The sequence below is a fragment of the Rhinolophus hipposideros genome (assembly GCF_964194185.1).
Source record: "Rhinolophus hipposideros genome assembly, chromosome: 17".
NCBI lineage: Eukaryota > Metazoa > Chordata > Mammalia > Chiroptera > Rhinolophidae > Rhinolophus > Rhinolophus hipposideros.
This window is the reverse complement of record NC_138063.1, coordinates 40,985,639-41,004,492: the sequence shown is the minus strand read 5'-3', so window position 1 is coordinate 41,004,492 and position 18,854 is coordinate 40,985,639. Positions and strand designations below refer to the sequence as shown.

General features: G+C 45.6%; 1 protein-coding gene across 2 annotated transcripts in view; it reads left to right on the top strand.

Annotated features, from left to right (window-relative positions):
• Positions 1 to 18,854, top strand: part of CABLES1 (Cdk5 and Abl enzyme substrate 1) — a 107,700-nt gene that overhangs the window by 72,599 nt on the left and 16,247 nt on the right. For both annotated transcript variants that reach the window (XM_081078769.1, XM_081078768.1), the window contains 3 exons: positions 13,151 to 13,247; positions 14,493 to 14,649; positions 16,023 to 16,126. In XM_081078769.1, coding sequence (XP_080934895.1) covers positions 13,151 to 13,247; positions 14,493 to 14,649; positions 16,023 to 16,126 — 358 coding nt within the window. The remainder of the gene's footprint in view (positions 1 to 13,150; positions 13,248 to 14,492; positions 14,650 to 16,022; positions 16,127 to 18,854) is intronic.

Sequence of the window (18,854 nt, the reverse complement as noted above, 5' to 3'; positions counted from 1 at the left end):
AGCTCACCACTAGGGTTTCCAGCCGGGAATTCCCGCACGTTCTCAGGAGTGTTTTTTGCTTTCCCGTTCCGGAATCCCCAGATATAAACTGTTTTCTGTTCTCCACAATGAATCGTTTCCACAAAGTGACGGCCAGTACTACCAACCACCTGGGTTCAAGGAGCCGATTTTCCCCATTTCCCGACCAACTTTTCTTAGGATACGGGAACGGGAAAGCGAAAAAAATTCCTAAGAATAAGTGGGAATTCCCTCCTGGAAACCCTACTCACCACCTGCCTAGTAAAACCCAGGACTCAGACCTCGCAGCCCACTGACTTTGTGGTTTCTAGTGCCCATGTTTCCGTTGTACTTATGCACGTGGACTAGACCACATGTGCCTGATTATTCCAGAGAAGCGCAAACCACCCTGCTGACAGGGACAATGCAGTTTCAACTTCATCACAAGGAAGTTTTAAAAACAGGAAACTCAAAAGTTCATCCACTGTGTACTTAAACCTCCTTTACATGGAAAGCATCTATCAGCGTGGCCTTATCTCTTTCCGGTTTTGTTTTCTGGCTTCTCATGCTGCCCTTGAGCTTCCCAAGTCTCGCTCTCACATCATGGCTTGCCCTCCCTCCCTTCTGACCCCAAAGCTTTGTTCTTGGTTTTAAACTGAACTGAACACTTATATTGGCTCCTGACATCAGTTGGCCAAGGCAAACAGGCCAGTCTTAGGAGAGGTTTCACCATCTATTCATTCATTCATTCATTCAGTCCTTTAGTCATTTCTTCTGCCCCTAGTGAGCACAAGGCCCTGATGGAGGCTTGGGGTGGGGGAGCAGTGCAGGGATGAGTAAGACCCACTCTCCCGGAGTTTATCATTGAGCAAGGAAGTCAGACATGTCAACAGCCAAGATAGCTGGGCTTAGGTGGTAAGAGGTGCGAGAGAGTGCTTTACCGGCCCTCAAATCTTTATCAGTGTCCACATTTACAGTAAATCTGCAATCTTCAGTAAAAGCTGTGTTTGCTACATAAAGTCTCATTTTTGCCACCTACCCCTCCAAGTATATTGTCATCCCTGCCTGCCTCCTATGTAGAGATTCAAGGGCTACCACTGCACAGCAGCATTCATTCATTCCCTCCACAAGATCTATTAAACCTACTGTGTTCCAGGAACTGTTCTAGTCAGTAGGGATACAATGGTGAATAAAAAAATGTCTCTTTCCTCACAGAGCTTAATGGTAGGAGACAGAAACGAACTAATAAACAAACTAACCATCAAACAAAAGAACAAACAATGAAATGAGTCCTAAGCAGTGTGCGGGTGGAGCGCTGAGGAAGGAGTCCAGTGAATTCAGATGGAGGGGTCTGGGAGTGCTCCCCAGAAAAGGTGGCTCTTTAGCTAGACGTAAAAGTGTGTGGTCCTGGAGAGGTGGAGAAGGATATTCCAGCCTCAATTTGGACTTCTGAGCATGTCAGAAGACGGATGATCTGGCTCCTTGGAAACTTCTGCGCAGGGTGTCTGTCACGCCTGACATACTGAGAGAATTCAGTAACATACCATTGCAGCCGAATCCCACTGCTGACTACCACTGCCGTGTTCAGGCCTCTATAGTGAGGAAGGGGAGGCCGGTGGAGGAAGAAAGAAGTGAGCTATGTTGGGAGAGCAGGTCCTGGTCCTGGATGTCACTGTCACAGGCCCATCACTCAGCCTTTTTGGGTCTCAGTTCCCTCGTTTGTCCAGTGGGGAGGTTTGGCTAGACTCCAAAGAATCTATTCCAAAAGACTCTTATTCCAAAGATCCTGTGAGCTCAGATAGCATGTCTTTGTGTTCCCCTTGTCAACTTTGTTAGTGTGGAAGCCATAGGTCTGGTTGAATAAGGAGTTTATAAATGGGACATGCTGTTCACACTCCACATCCGCCGATGATCTAGAGCTCCGATCCGAATCATTATTTTCTGTCCAATGTTTTAAAATTTGAGATTCAAAAGAATGTTCAGATCTGGTGACTTTTTGCAGTTTTATTTGGTATATTTCCTCTTATGAGCTACAAGGATAGGGGCTTAATCAACCCAGGCTTGAGAACAGGAACCCTTTAGGGTCATTTTACACGCCACCAGACTACGCTAAGCTGACAATAGGATAATTCACAAAGTGATGTCTAGAGCTTCTGCTTGCAGCAGACTACCCTGATTAGTTCACAGCTGCCCCAATCTTCAAACTGTTCTTTCCTGCCTTGATAAATAAATACAGATATCTGAGAAAAGAGCATCGTTCCTTAAGATTAGCTGACCGGGTAGTCAAACCTTTGTGTGAATATGACATATAGAGGTAATAACGTAAGCTGAAACCTAAGTAATGCTTACAGTATGCTAGGCACTGTTCTAAGTGCTTTATATACATTGCCTTATTTAATCTTCAGAACCACCTCATAAGGTAAGTTCTCTAGCGATCATTTTACACATGTGAGGCCGGGCAGGGAGAGGCGGGGCAGCAATGGCAGAGGTAGGAGGCAGGCAGGCAGGCTCTGTGCGGTGCAGGGTTCTCTGCTTTGGGGCTGGCACCCTCGCAGAGGCAATCCCGAAGTGCTAGTGTTCACCTGAGAGCTGAGGGGTTTCCCTGCTCCACCACCCCTTTGGGGCTGCGCTGGCTGGCTCTGGACCAGCAACAAGCAGGTGGCACCAGCTGGCGGATGTGCGTCTGGGTGATGACAGAGCTCCATGCATGTGCCATAGGAGGGTCACTTTCTGGGGAGCCAGTGGCCGGGGTGCTAAGTGGTGGCCTTCTGATGGCTTTGGAGGTTACCCGTTTATACTGCAGCCTGGGCTCCTCCAAGGGCAAACTCCAGGCAACTCCGGGTGGAGTCTTGGGTGAAAAATAATCTGTGTAATTCCCCTCTCTGAGTACTTGTCGGTTATAGAATAGGAAGGCAAGAATTACAGAATTATAGATTAGGGAGGTGGTCCCGTTCTCCAGGAGTCGACACAACGCAGACACTCTGTGCATGGGCTTCATTGGTTCGTGACAAAGTGCTGCTCACTCGCATCTCCCCAGCAACTTCCCAGCTGCACCCACATCGCCCTGCAACACCACAGGGAAGCGATTTAGGGACTGGGGAGGGTCTTCTTCCTGTTTTTACGCCATGCATGACAAATGCTTCTCTTTGAGAAAGTGTGTAAAGCAGTTACATTAGAGGATTAGTACAGCACCAAACATGTCTTCACAAAAGGATTGGTAACAGGGCTTTTTAAATTAAAGAGCTTTCTTACTTTCTTAATAAGTGTTCTTATTTTATATCTTAAAGTATTGTTTGACTGACAGAGTTTTCTTTCTTCAGGAAATCATCTGTTAGATAACATGAGATGCTTCTAATAACCGTCCTTCCTTCCTGTACTTTCACTTTAAGAATTCAGGCTTGCTGGTCCCATGAACCCGCAGTAGCTCTGATGGGTACAGAGGGGTAGAGTGCAGGGTGGGTTAAACTCAGTGGTCACTGTGGTCACACCGGGCTTCTGCACCCTCTTTCCAAACCCCTTGACTTTTTAAAAAATATATATGTATATAATATTAATATATATTAATATATATTATTAGTTTCAGGTGCACAAAACAATGTAATAGTTAGACATTTATCATTTATATCCCTCGCACTGTGTCAATCCTGGTCCCCCATCCACTACCCCTCTGACATCGCACACAGCTGTTACATTTCCACTGTTTCTCTCCCTAATGCTATACGGAGTTCCTTGGTTTTCAGTGGTTTCCTCCACCTAGCCCTTGATCAACTCAAGATTGTCAGAACATCTCCAAATGAGCATCGTGTGATCAAAATGTAAATAATACACAGCTCCATTTTGAGCAGATCAACACACGGTTTTCCTTTCACGTATACTGTTTTTGCTTAAAGCAAGGGACATCTTTGGATTGAATCTAGTGTAGAGTTAGAAGAGAGTGTTTTCCCAGGTCAGGACTGGGGGGAGGGGGCAGTGGGGAGCTTCACCAGGTCATTGGAGCCCTTTCAGTGTCTGGGGTGGATTGAGCCCCTGCCTTTGTCCTCTCCACTACCCAGCCAGCCCCGCTTCACACACACACAGCCTGGGCCTTGCTGCCCTCCCTTTCCTTGGCCCAGCAAGGCCATTTCTAATCAGGTGCACATGTTGGTAAGATGTTGGGGTTTGCTGTCCTGCTTAGATTGGAGACTAGCTACAGGCTATGCTCACTGCTTTCAGATAACACAGCACTTGAGACTGGATTTCACTAATCGGTACCAGGGATGGATTGTGTTTCATGGGCTGAACTCAGTGAGCAGAAACCACTTCCGAGGACGTGGAAGCCCTTCCTGGACACAAGGGTATTGCCACTTCTCCTTGAGGTGTCCCCAAGCTAATTCATTAACAGATATCTGACCTGGAAGTTTGGCCCGGGAATGCCAGTTCACCCACGCTGAATGACAGGGAGCGCTCTTCAGCTCTGAGAATAGACTTTTAGAGTGGGAAGGAACTTGGACACTGTGTAGTCTTTTGGTTTTCAGACTTTTTTTAGCTGTAGAAACTGTTCTTCCAACACAAGTTTAGACAGAACACCAATAAATAAAGCAGCTAACCACAGAGCTCTTCCAGAAGAGTGGGAATGGGGACAAGAAGCCCACTCATCTCCACTCCGTCCCTCATGACCCCATTAGGGAAACTGTAGTCCTTATCTGTGCCTACCCTCAGTACCAGTAGGGTGCATAGGAGAGAGCTGATGGTCAGGCCGAATCCTTGGTCCTGGTACATTGGCCTTGCTGGTCCCGGAACCTGTAAAGTTGGCGAGAATGTCATCCCCAGGGATTTTTGAGAGCGTTAAGTGAAATATTACATAGGAAAGCTCTAAGCACTGTGCCAGACTATGGTAGATACTCGTTAAATGGTAGCTTTTGTTTCGTTTTTGTCCAATCACAAGAGCTAGTTCATTGCCTTTTCTAGATCTGCCCCAACACAGCAGATCTCACACGGGTTCACGATGACTTAGCCAGTTGTGCATTTCTACAAACACAAAGGATGCATCTTCAGATCTGCTTTTATTTAGTCTTTACATTGGTTTCCTCAGAGGTACAGGTAAAGAAAATCTGGAAAGTACGTAAAAATTAAAGGAAGTTAAAAATGACTGGGCCTCCCCTAAACAAACCCATCATTACCATTCTGGTCTATTTCCTTCCAGTCTTTTTTTCCCCTAGTGCGTGTATGGAATATGAAGAGATGATTGGTTTGTTTTGATCTTTCTTGCTGGTGGGAAGAAGCTTTGCCAAATCCCACCTTTTAAAACAAGCTATTGGAAGCCAGTCATGGAGAAGAGGAACAGATGTTGCCCGTCTTTTTCACTATAACTGTAACATCAAACCTTCCCATAGCTGTAAACACTCTTCTCCGATTAAGCTTTTAAATTATACCATTTCTGGGAAGAGTCCCAGCCTTAAACCAGCTCCTCTTCTCTCAACCGACAGTTGCCAAGGCCCATCTGAGACTTTTTGCCTTTTATTCACATTAGTCACTGCCTTCTCTTTTCTAGTGTGGAGTTGTGGTTTGGCTTGGCGACTCTCCACTTGTAAAATGAGTTATAAGCAAGTTTCTCGACTTTCCTAAGTAGGCAGACCCCACACCTCGTCCACACCTTTAGCTAGGACCACTGCCCCTCCTCTTGCTCACCAACCCCCGCCCTGTCCCCTGGGCTGCTGTGCCATCACCAAAGGACCAGGAGTGAAAACCTGAGAGCTGCAAAGGAATCTATGGGTTCAGAAATAGAAGAGGGAAGAAATCATGAAAAACAGGAACAGCTTAGGAGAAAGGATCCTAGAGTCCCGAAAAGACAAGGAGATTTGGAGAGGGAGGTGGAAATAATGCAAATTCAACCTCCTTTAAAATGTTGCTGAAGGTCAGCCCCAAACTAAGAAACCACGAGGGAGACTCGGCTTTCTCCTATTCACCCTCTTTTACCCTCTGACCTGTTATTCCTACGACCAGAGCTTTTACTTGGACTATGGGGCTAGTTCAGTTACATTATTGGCTAAAAGGGCATTGTGTGGGGCTAATCTCCATTTAAAACATCATGTCAATAGGAATATGCATTCCGAGTTCCCGACAGCCAACTCAAAAGCTTTCGGAACACAACCCACTGGTGAGTGAGAGACTGCAGGCATTGTGTTGAGGGCCAGTCCCAGGCCTGTCCCTGTGCATAAGGTCACAGACATGAGTGCCTCGATGATCTTTATTTCCTGAAACATATGGACGTCAGTAGGTGTTCCTATATATAGGGGTCTGATCGAAAGGAAGTGGGAGCAAACCCAGTTAATTTGTAGTTGGGGAGTCTGTAAACTAACCAAACTAGTGATTGCAGCAAAAAATAGCCTCTGTGATATGTGTGTGTTTACAGACCCATTGGGATAACAGTTTGCTGATTGGTTGGTAGTCACTGGGTTAGCTTACTAGAGATGCATCAGAGACCATGTGATGAAGAAAATGGCTTCCCGGTAGAGTCCAAGGTGTCTCTGGGGCTGTGTTTTAAAATAGCAGCTTCCATGTGGTGTTTATGTCCTTAGCTTTTGGCATTGGGGCATTTCAGATTAGGTCATCAAACTCTTGGGTCCATTTCCTGAATGTTGATCACTTTGTGACACAGAGAACAGCTTCTACTATTCTTAGAGAGGGGCTCCAAGCCTAAATGCTCCCTGTCTAGGCTAGCCCTGGGTCCATCCCTGCTTCCTCCCCACCCACTTTCCCCCAAAACACCTCTTTTCGTTATGGAAAATTACACATTCACAAATTGTGTTTCTTTCCTCACACCAAGCATATTCCCACACAGAGACAGATTCTGGAATGATCTCATGGATGAATCATGCCGTTATCCGGCTGTTTATAGGAACTGCCTTTAGACAAAAGATTTGGGTGTAAGCTACATTAAGGTCCCTTCATTTTCTGCCAGTTACCCTTGGGGGATAGCTTATCTATGAAGTGCTAAGTGTGAGAAGGGCAGGACTATAAGACTAAAAAGCTCCTTTGATTTCACTTTTTTCTGTCAGCCCTGGGCCTTGTTCCATTAACTCTGAACTACAGGGGTATAACGGTCTGCTCTACTCAGATACAAGTAAACAGACCCAATCCAAGATGGCAGCTACTATATTGTATCTGAAGAGGAAACAAATAGGGCTTCTTAAACTAATTCATGCTTGTGTTGTTGAATTCCAGTGGATGTAATCTCTTTATTAAAATTAGCTCACAATTGGCATTTCTTTTCCTAATCCAGCTTCAAGCTTTGCTTTCTGTACAGCAAATTTCTATTTTTTGAAGGATCTGGAAATTTTGTTAATATTTAATTCGCTTTTAAATTATTTACACCTCAAACTGTTCCACCTATTGTTGTCCTTTAAAGAGCAAGTGCCTAGTTGAGCTCCCAGCTGGCATTCCAAAGTCTTGAGTTAAGAGCACATTGGAGAAATCATCACTGATGGAAGTCAGGCCATCCCCATCTTGGAAGCAGAGAGCCCTGGGAACTAGTTAATTGGTCACACACACTTTGCATCTACTTCCCACTTGTTAAGTATTTAAATCTTTTTTTTTTTTTAAAGAGAAATACTGGTTTATTAACCATAAGCTCTCTAAGGAAAGGGCCTTAACTTCAACTTCTTGTTTTCTAATAGGGAATCTTGTTTGATCAATTCCATGCATTATGGCTCAGTAAGCTTTCAGAAAAGAAAAGATCATTTTGCCTATTACACAAGATGAAATCAGGGTTGGCCATTGTGTGGTTATTAGTGACCTAGGCAAACCCTTTTGGGCACCAGGATATCTAGCTTGGCCATCTGCTCTGACCAGATGACTCCACAACTGTGAAATCGTGTACATTCCCTTTATGCTGTAGGAGCCAAAACTAAAGCAGAGGTCCAGGGGTTTTCCAACCATGAATTACAGGCTTTCAGGGAGAGCTGCATTAAGTGAATTGCAGTGCCATCCTGTGAAGGATGGGTTTACACCTCTAAAAAGAACCAACCTATATTCCCGCTGCTTGTTTAGAAGTACAGCTGCTGCTTGGCCATCTCCCCAAATGCATTTTCATCTCCTGTTTTAATCCCCTGCCCCCAATCTTCTGTGACACCCTCCCCTGTCCCCCCTTACACGATCCCTCATCCCTGCCAACCACATCGGCCAGCCTTTGTAAAAAAGTATTTGTGCTGGGTTTTCAAAGTGTGTTTGTTGCCTACAACCTCTGCAAAAGTTAAGAAACTTAAGTAGACTGAGAGCTGTAGCACCATCCAGGGCTATGGAAGAGAAGGAATCAGACCATGTGTTGTCCGTGGTTCCTTACCAGTGATTCTGTTAGTGTATCTACTCAAATGAGATCTTTTCCTATAACCTGACTAACCGTGTTCATCTTTGAGTTCAAGCTACAGCATTTAAACCTTGCACACAATTTTGGACAATAGCCACATATGGTATTTGAACTTGCCTCCATTCCGTTTTTTGGAGTAGGTGGAACATACATAATGTTTGAACTCAACATTAATCTGGGAGGGAAAAATCTTCTAGGCTTTTCAAAGAAATTAAAAAGTCCAACTTCAGTTTGCTTTTAATTACTTTCAGCTGTAGTTCCACGGTATCCAGTTCTATCTCCTGGTACAGGAGGGTAAATGCTGGCATTTGAGCCAAAAGAGATATTTCTATTTTCATACACCATTTTAATGAGAGTTTAGTGATCTTACAAAGAAAACATCAAGATTTTATCGCTACTCCACAGGGACTTCTGCTTAATTTATTTTTTCACTGGAGTTTTTAAAACACTCTCTTTGGATGAACCAGTAACACTATTCAGAGTTCCTTTTTGCAGGCGACCTCCCACCCTCTCAGTTCCCAGAAAAGTGGGGCATGAAGAGCCATGGGTCTCTTGCTTGCTTTACACTTACATGTAAGGCCTGAGCAGTGACCTTATCTGTAAATTAGGTGGCACGATGTGAAATCACTGTTTAAGTAGGACAAAACGGGCAAGTAACAACAATTTCATATGGTTCACATTAAATGGTTCAGCAACACAACAGCACTTAGCTACGGACGACCCTAGAGCAGTTTATAAGCCTCTTTGTGAAAGATACATTTTTCAGATCCGGAGAGTCTTAATATACACACATTCAAAAGTTGTTAAAAGAAACCAACCTCATTGAAATAGATGAACTGTGTGTTGCCGTGGACCGTTGGCCGCGGACGTGTGACTGTGCCAGCAGATGTGTGTACACATGTTCTTAATTCGAGCCCAGCAAAATGTCAGCCCCAAAGTGAGTGACAACTTCTCCCTGAATCTCAGGCACAAAAATTGGCAGTGTGTGCCTTCCGCCACCACCACGAAGCAGCCACTTTCTAGAGCAGTTGTGGTGCTGACTACCATGCCAGTGAAGTTTTTGAAGGGCGAATGGAACAGATGTGAGTGCGTCAGTTTCGGTGTGCCAGAAAGGTTTCATTTCTAGTTTTTTTTTTTTTTAAAGAATCTACTTCATATGAACTATTAGCCCCCCCTTTTACAAAGTCAGAGGGAAATTCATACTTAATATCACTGGGCATCCCTCCCACCTCCTCTCCAATGGGCAGAAGATGGCCAGGCCATTTTGGGGAAGAACACTGGCTGACAAAATCCAAGGCATGAAGTATATCATCTGTGACTATTTACTTTATAAATTAATGGTAGCCAAAGTCCTGATGAGTAAGTTCTAGTCCAGTACAGTAGCCACTCTCCACATGTGGCTTTTTAAATTTAAATTAAAATAAAAAATTCATTTCCTCAGTCAACTTGTCACACTGCAAGCACTCACTTGCCACCTATGGCTCGTGGCTACCATATTGGACAGCTCAGGCAGAGAACATTTCCATCACCACAGGAGTTTCTGTGGATAACGCGGAGCACTGTGTTTTACTCGTAGCAGCCAAGGGTGACCCCACTATTGTCCTAGCTTGTTTTCTTACGTTTAGAAAGTGGAATGATACAAGTGGGAAGTGGCAGCTGCAGTATGTAGACCAACGCAGTCATTCTCGAGAGATCGGTTCCCGTGGGTAGGTGTGACGGAGTTTCACCCAATGCGAAGCGTGGTCCAAAGTGTCCACGAGGCCCCTGGATAATCACCAGGTCTAACAATGCCTGTTTCTTTAAATGGGGTGTGGGGTTTATCTCATGGAGAGGAGTCTTAGATCTTATATGAGCACCCAAAGTATAATTTTTGTTATGGCTCCATCTGCCTTGATGGAGGCTTCAAGAAGGGGAGTGTGGAGTGAACATGGTTTGGTTTTGCAAACTGGCGTGTGTACATTTAGCAGCCAACAGCCAGCTGGCAAAGGCAGGGCTGCCTGTGGAAACAGTGAGCCTGGGAGCAAATTGAGACAGACAAAAAGAGGGGGGGACAAAGGAAAAGTATCCATGACCCATGTTGTCTGTCTGAACCAGCACCCATGAGATGGCAACAAGCCAGACTACCTCAGCTCAGTAAACACTTCTTTAAACATCTTTACACACCAGACATTGTTGTCGACAGGATACACACGCAGACTGAGACTCTTCCTGCCTGTAGCCAGTTCTCCATCCAGAAGCACTCTTTTTAAATAAGTTTTTACTCAAGTATTGTTGGCAGACATTATTGTATTAGTTTCAGGTGTAAGGAGCACTCTTCATAGGGCCCTATTTTAATACTCCTTATTTCTTTTGGTCTTCTCACCCCATAAACACATTCCCTGCTTCTATATTAACTTCAGCTCTAAATAACATTCTCTAGCAAAATAGAAACAAGGAGACAGTTGTTTGGGAGTTGGGAATTTGAGGCACGTGCTTGCTGGGTTTGGCTTTGGGCAAGCAGAAAACCCGCGGAAGCATGCTGTAGGAGTTTTAATGAAACGCAAGGCGCTGCTGTCTTTGTATCAGCTCACCTCCTGGTCTTTCCCTATGGGGCTCCTTGCTTCTGACCTACTGGCTCTTTTATCCTCGTTGCCTGGTTCTTGCTTTGTTAGTGCCCTGATGCATTCATCATCTCCATCCTTAATTGCTAGAGGAAGTCTTTTGAGAGCCACCCTGGATGGCTCATGTAGGAGGTGGGGAAGCAAAGCGAGTGGTCTCTGGCATATACAGTCCGGAGGCTCTGGGGACTTGCTGGGCCCCACTCTTCTCCAACCTGCTCTTCTTTCCAGCTGTGGATTTGAGGTCAATAACTGGAGTGTAGGTTTCTCTGTTGGCACAGTATGTGTATAAAGCGATGTGACTTAAACCATCCTGGATCTCATGGCCTTCAGTGAGTGGGATCCCCAGTACAGAAGGCACCCTCGGGAGAACTCAGACATCCTGACAGCACTTCCATGGCTCAGAACATTTTTGGAGCTCTCAATGGGATGATTTGCACCTTCTAACTAAGTGCTGACAGTTCTATGAGTTACTGTCCTGTTCTGTACTGTCCTTCAGGGATGAGTTTAATCTTTGGAATTACCTGAAGTCATTTACAGTCAAATCTGATCGATGGTGGTGGTGGTGGTGGTGGTGGGGACACTGATTAAAGTAATAGTGTTCAGGGGAAAAAACATGTATATAAAGTTTGAACACTGGGATAGCGTGGCTATTTACTTTTTTCTGCATGAATGTAATGTCAATTCCAAAAAGGACTCCAGAGACGTATTGAGCATCGCAGAACAATGGCTTCCCAAGGAGACTGCCTTAAAAATGTGGTCCTTACTGGGTACAGATGTTGGGTATTTCTTTTGAAAATTTCATTAATCACACTTGGCATTATAGATAAGACTAGGGAGCCCATTCATCCATGGAACCTCCATAGACACGGATGAGCGCGCAACAAAATGAGAAAATCCTGTGTTTCTCCGTAGACGTGGAGGGGGCTTCTGTCTCTCTTTTCCCCTTTCACCTGGCTCCCTTTCTCTCTTTCTCTTTTTCCTTGATTCCTTTTCCTTGGGTCTAGAGAGTCTTGCCTTTACATTTTCTTTATTCTTGCTTAGGCTGTAGAAAGACAGCCCCTGAGTATGGTGCCTCTTCAGGCCACACAGCAAGAATACTGCTGGCCTGAGGTGGCTTTGACTAACAAGCACTGTGTCGCAGAGGCAGAAGCTGGGGGAGAGTCCTTCCCAGATGTAGCTGCAATTTAGAAGCACCTGGGGAGCATTTAAAATTCCTGCCTTCCAGGTTGCACCCCTACACCATTTGAGTCACAATGGCTGGGGTGGCAGCCAGACCACAGTAGTTTGTCAAAGTTCCCCAGGTGATTCTAATACACAGCCAAGTTTGAGAACTATAAGGAGGGGACTGTCTTTGAAAAATGCCAGCAGTTATGTCTGAGCATAGCTGCAGCCAGCTCATGTTGCATCTCCTAGGCAACCTGATGTATTAGAGACGGCGACAGCATTGGATACAAAACCAGTCTCTACAACCTACTATCCCAGTGATCTTTGCAAGCCATTGACCTACTGCAGGCCTCATTTTTCTCATCTGTAAAATAGGATAATACCAATACCTGTCTAATAGGGGCATCTTTAAGAATGAAGAGATATGTGAAAGTCTGTAAATTGTGAAGTGTTCCTTAAGTGCTTATTGTTAACACTGGCTATTATTCTTTTATAGGAAGATACTCATTTTCTAGGTGGCTGGCCTGGCAAGGTCGCTGGGGTGACTATTGTGGCATTAATTCTTTCATTATCAGCAATACACTTGAGAATTGTTTAGGACAAGAATTTCTTTCTCTGGTTTAATAAAGGGAGTGCCAAGGAGAGGTGGTCTCCCCCAGATTTAAAAAGAAGCCAGCAGCTAGAGTTCAAGAGAACCGTTGTCCCACTGTACCCAGGGAATGCTCCCAGGCTTCCTGTTTGGTGACCGTCTGAGAGGTGAAGGGTCTTAATGAGAGGCAAAGAAGGTCAGTAATCCATCGGATTCTGAGCCTGACTTTCATCTTCAGGCTTTCTGTTTGGTTGGATTTTGTTTATCTCAAAGTGGGTGGAACTGCCCACAGAGTGTCACTGACAAGCCCCAAAGGAGGGACAAATGGAGGTCCAGTCAGCCAGGGCCTGCTTGGTCATTTTCATCAGTGTGACTGTGTTGTCTCATGCAGTAATCATTATCATGTCTCTTTTGGGTGCAAACAAAAGCATATTTTCTTTGGCTTTGTCCTCCCAGGGACTTGAAGTTGGAAGGAGGGAGACAATCAACAGGTGCCGTGAGCTTAAAAGAGATCATTGGCCTTGAAGGTGTGGAGCTGGGAGCTGATGGGAAGGTAAGGTTGCCTGGCTTCCAGTCAACAAGTTTGTGCCGATCCCACAAAAGTCAGGAAACAGGCAGCACGATAGACCATGAATCTCACTCGTGGTGGAGGAACCAGAGTGGGGCACCAGTCTGGCTCACTCGCCCAGTGTGCAGGCAGAAATCCACCAAGACAGTGATTAGATAGCAGCACAACTTCCCTGCCTACACAGCCTACGGTGGAACGCACAATACTGAGCAGTATCTCAGGCACACGTTTGCACACATGTCCATGTTCTGGGAGGGAGTGATAGGTGCTTGGAACATGCATTAACTGATGGTGTCGGCAGGCAGCATTCCCACTACTAGAAACTATTTTTGGCTTCCTGTGGTCCTAAGAAGCTAAGAGTCTCTCAGCCTGAGGTAGTGACTCCCGAGTCACAGGGCTATCGTGTTCCTCTCTCACGCACAATTCACTGAACTGCTGGATTGAAGTCTGAGGAATGAAGTGTGAAATAAGAACTCGACCTCCTTGTGCTGACTCCAGGCAATCTTCGTAAGTCCTCCCAAGGCCTGTTTGTGGAGACAACACAATGCAAGTGTTTCTTTAGGAAAGCTGCCCCAGCATAGTGTGTTTGCGTGTGAAGCTGCTGGGGCAGCACATGACCTCCCTGTTACCCTCCCCCAGGACAGCTGGTCACCACTGTGACCAGACATCAGCCCTGAGCTCACGGTACGTGAGCTGCCATTCCCCAGGCAGGTGAAAAGAAAAATACTTGTTCTATCTTCACTCCTAAAGGCTGGGTGTTCACCTAGGAATGAGGGAGGCTAAAATAGATGCGCATCATAGAGAACATCTGCCAAAGGAACTGCCAAAGGTCACAGTCCCTTGTCAGAGACTCCTGGGCCTAATGTGTTCTGGAATTCTGCACTTGATGGTTTATAAAAAGTAATAATAACGTGTGCCTCGTGTATTACACAAAACCCCAACAGCTTCTGAGACAGCACATTGTTATCAAACACACTAATATTTCTGCCACATAACATGAATATTCACACCAGGTAGGACAAATTAAAGCTATAGGTAGCCTCCGGTCAGTTCTGGCACAAATTTGCCATAAGAGTGCCAAAAAAAGTTTCATTTTTCAGATCTCATTGGATTTTAGAATTGCAGATAGGAGAATATGGACCTGAACTTGGGTGGCAACGTAGTTCGGTCGGAATGCAAACCTAACATTGCCTGGGATTAATCACTGCCATTTTTCTCTTCACCTTTTAGACTGTTTCTTATACCCAATTTCTGTTACCCACAAATGCCTTTGGAGCCCGGAGAAATACCATTGACTCCACCTGCTCCTTCTCCCAGTTCCGTAACCTGAGCCACCGAAGCCTCTCCATAGGACGGACAAGCAGTACCCAGGGGAGCCTTGACACAGGTAACCTGGGACCTGGCTGCGTCTGGTAGCCCGTGGCAAGATGGGTTTTGATGTGCAATGTGGATTGGGTCTCCCAGTGTGCAGAATGGAGGATGGGGACCCCTAGAGTGTGAGCTCATCTGGCAGGTGATGTGATTTTGGGCTAGCCCGATTTCAGGCCATGCGGGCTCACAACCAGGCCACACGGTGAGGTGATTTCTCTAATGAGATACCTCAGTTGCCAACCCCCTGAGCTCCCACAAGGAGAATTTTCAAGGCCATCTTACACAGATGGCTGGACTCCCTGGCTTCTCGTCACCACTCAGCTCCTCATCTCACCGGTTACCTGCTTTTTACCTATATTTTCATAGTGCTCAGATTTGGCTTTTCTTCAGATAATTGGGCTAGAAACCCAGGATCCGGTGTGAGAACTTCCTTTGTGATTCTTTTTGTAAAAAAAGTTAGTTTCAGCTGTACAAAACAATGTACTAGACATTTACACCCCTCACAAAGTGATAACCCCCCTCCCCCAATCTACTACCCTCTGACATCATATATACCTAGCGGTTACAGTTCCACTGACTCTATTCCCTGTGCTGTACTCTACATCCTGTGACTATATATATATAATTATAGTTGACATTCATTATTATTCAGCTTCAGCTTCAGTGGTACAGTGCAATGGTCAGGCATCTACACTGTCTCTGAAGTGGTCTCCCTAGTAAGACAAGTGATTCTTACAGTGGGTACGCTAACTCGGCTGCTGAAAGAAGACTTGTTTGCTTCCAGCTTTACCTATACAAACCTCTGTGAGAATTGACGCGAGGGTGAAAGCTCTTTACGAAGCAGTATTGTAATTCTCAGAGAAATTCCAAGTGAATATGAAGTTCCTTAGGCCTGTCCAGTTTGGAAGCACTGTCCTAATATTCCGGTCACCTCTGGTCATTTACAGCTGTTTGCATTGGTATCTGGTCTGAATTGTGTTTACATGGATACAGTAACCTGCCTGGAAGCATTCACCCTCAAAATGTGCTTCTCACACTGCCCAACTACTAAGGAGACTTTTCGGTGCCACATTTTGTAATCTGGGAGTGTTCACTGCATTTTTCATGCTCTGTGAGGTTTTGTGCTCTTCTGGGTCAGGGAGATTAACACATAATTTTCTAAAATGGAAAAAATGTCAGAATGTTAAGAATTTGGTGAATCCTTTTACGGGAGGATACACTTCATTGGCGTTCAGAGTCATGCACTACAAGTCAGAGCGAGCGACGTGACTCTGAGCTAAATGCCCTGAAGCCGGCCTTTCTTTAACTTTATATGTGGCATTTGCAGCCCAGCAGCTTCTGCTTCAGAGGGTCTGGGGCCCCTACTTATCACTTTGCATGTGATCCTAGGCAGCGACCTGGGAGACTTTATGGACTACGACCCAAATCTCCTGGATGACCCCCAGTGGCCTTGTGGCAAGCACAAACGAGTTCTGATCTTTCCTTCATACATGGTGAGTAGCAGTGGAAAAATGGTTGGTTTGCTTACCCTCTCAGCTTCCGGGAAGTAGCTGGGAGGTGGCATGCTTGCCTTAAAGATGGCTGCTCTGCCTGGGTTTGGGGGGCTGTTCAAACAAAGCTCTGCCTGGGGACCTTCTTGAGGACTCCCCAGTGTGGCTTGCTTATGGACGGACCAGCACGTGCTAGTCCAGAATTCTACTGGTCACCTGGGCTGAATACGTCATGTCACCTACCAGCTCGGGGTTAGGGACCTCACCTCTGAGGGGCCTCTCCGGAGTTTGTACATCCATAGACCCCACTAGCAGAGAATCACGCATCATTGGCAGCGCTGAGTTCAAGTTCAGCCCTGTTTGGAGTTCCTCGGTGACTGTACTCCGAGTAAACATTTGGCACTGGGCTCTGGATGACAGAATTCTCTCCTGGGAAAGTGAAAGTAGGACAATGTGGGTGTTAAATGCAAGACTTTTCCTTGGTTTTTATTTCTTGAGCTCTTCCTGTTTTTCCCTTTGTGTAATTTTGGTTTCTGCTTTTGGCCAACCACCATTTCCCACTACTCTGGGCAGCAGTTTCTCCAAACACCAGCGGGGCCTGACAGGGTCCTTTGTACTTTCTTGGGGCAGACTTGCCCTGCCTCGGTGGCAGGCCTAGCCTGGGCTGCTGTGGGAGGAGGGCAGAGCAGGGCTTGCGGGGAAGCCCGCTGCACTAGCCCTGCCACACCCGGCATCAGGTGGGAGAGCACTGACCCAGAATGCACCCCCCTGCCTCCCTGCCAGGCCAGGATGGGGCATGCACAGCTGACATGGCCTGCTCTGTTTCCTCGCTCCTCCCCAGCTTGTGCTGTTCTCAGGAGCCCTAGTTCCAGCAGTGAGTAGAGGGTCTTTTTTCTGTTATAGGCTCTTGTGTCTGCAGAAGCCAGAGTAGTACCCAAACCCATGTACTCCAAGGGCACCTGAACACTCACTCAGAGCTTAGAGTTCTCAGCAGTGAGGTTCCACCCGCCAGCTTTTCTCCTCATGGAACATTTGGCAAGTAGCTGACATCAGAGAAAGGTTGGGTCGAACTTAGGCCCTTGCCAGTGACTTTCAGCATATATCCTCTTTGCTGAAAAGAAAAAGAGAAGTCATTGAGAAGTAGCTCAGAGATCCTTCTAATATGCCACATTGAGTCAGAATCAATTACCAAAGGCATTTAGTTTAAAATTGCCCCTACTCCTCACTCTCCCATCCCCAATTCCTAAGACAGAAAGCAAAACCAGAGCTATGTATAGTTATTTTTTCCCCACTCTATGACCTGTGATATTATTAACTTCTTTTTAAAAACCAGGGCTTTTTCATGTAAGTTTGCACATAATAAATGTTCAATAAATGACCAGAATCATTGCCCTAATGGTAAGGAGGGAGCAAATGAAAGACCATAATTGGGGGAAGAACAAGGATTCTTTCTGTTGTTCACTGCTTTACTTATTAAAGTTCACTTTATTTATTAAGTAACTTGGGTAGGAAACTGGCTCAGGGAGCCTGAGTGAGGCAGCCACAATTGACAGGAAGTGGGGTGCGAGGGCCAGAGCTCCTGGCTCAGCGCAGTTCTCACTTTGCCTCTAAATCCCACGTTCCTCAGCAGTCGGTGGCAGAACTGTCAACTTCAGGAGGATGTGAAAATGATTCTTTAGGCCAACAGTTTAACAAATTTCTAATAGTTTAATAAATTTTTAACAGTTTAGTAAATTTTAACAAATTTATTTTCCAAGAAAATAAGAGAGCGCACTGTTTTTTGATTAACGTTGGAGTCTGGCGGGGAGCTCTTCCGTACACGTTATGTCTGGTGATAACACTGACCTTCCCTTTTATTGGTCTGGTGTCGAGCTGGTGCCAGACGTGTTTTCTTTCTTTCTCTCCTACTCTCTTTTTTTCTTTCTTTCTTTTCTTTCTTTCGTTTTATTGTGAGCTTCAAGGTTCTGGGCTCCAGGCTCTGTGTGTGTGCCTGTGCACACGAGTCGTGTTTCCTCCTTGGACAGTGTGCTAGATGACTTGCCAAGTCAGCATATACGTCCTCCTCTCCTGGCTTTATGTTCCCAAGTAGGTCATTTTTCATTGCACCGCATTGAATCTATAGCCCGTGCTTCCTGTAATAGTCCATTTTTTAGAGAATGAAATTGCTCATGAACTTCATTTGCCTGGTCAGATCTGTAAGAGCTACATTTCCTTCTTTTTGACCACAGATATCAACCGGTGCTTTCATAAAATGTGGGCTGCACACTTTTCAACATTCTTGTCTAAGTCATTGATGTACAGGTTGTGCGTTACCAAGAGCCTCAAACCTGCTCCCAGAGAGACTTCCTCTCTAGAAGCAGGCATGAGTTATAGGGCTGTTTCACATGCATTTTACATTGAACTTGTAGGAGGAAGAGTGTGAGATCTGGGGGATTTGTTTGTTAGCTTTATTTTGTGTGTTGGGTAACAGGTACAGTAATTGTCCACTCAGCCAGTATTGACTGGGGCCCTACTATGTGCCAGGCCATAGTGGGTTCCTTATATAACCAGCCATGGTCCCCACTCTCCTCGACCTCATAATGAGTGAAGAAGTCAGACAGTGAATAAGTAGACAAATCACTGTAGTCATGAAGATGGTGAGGAAAGTTGTAGGAGATGACAGGGTGGATCGGAGGTTGGAGGTACACCTCAAGGAAGGCTCCCCTGAGGAAATGGCATTGAGCATGAGTAC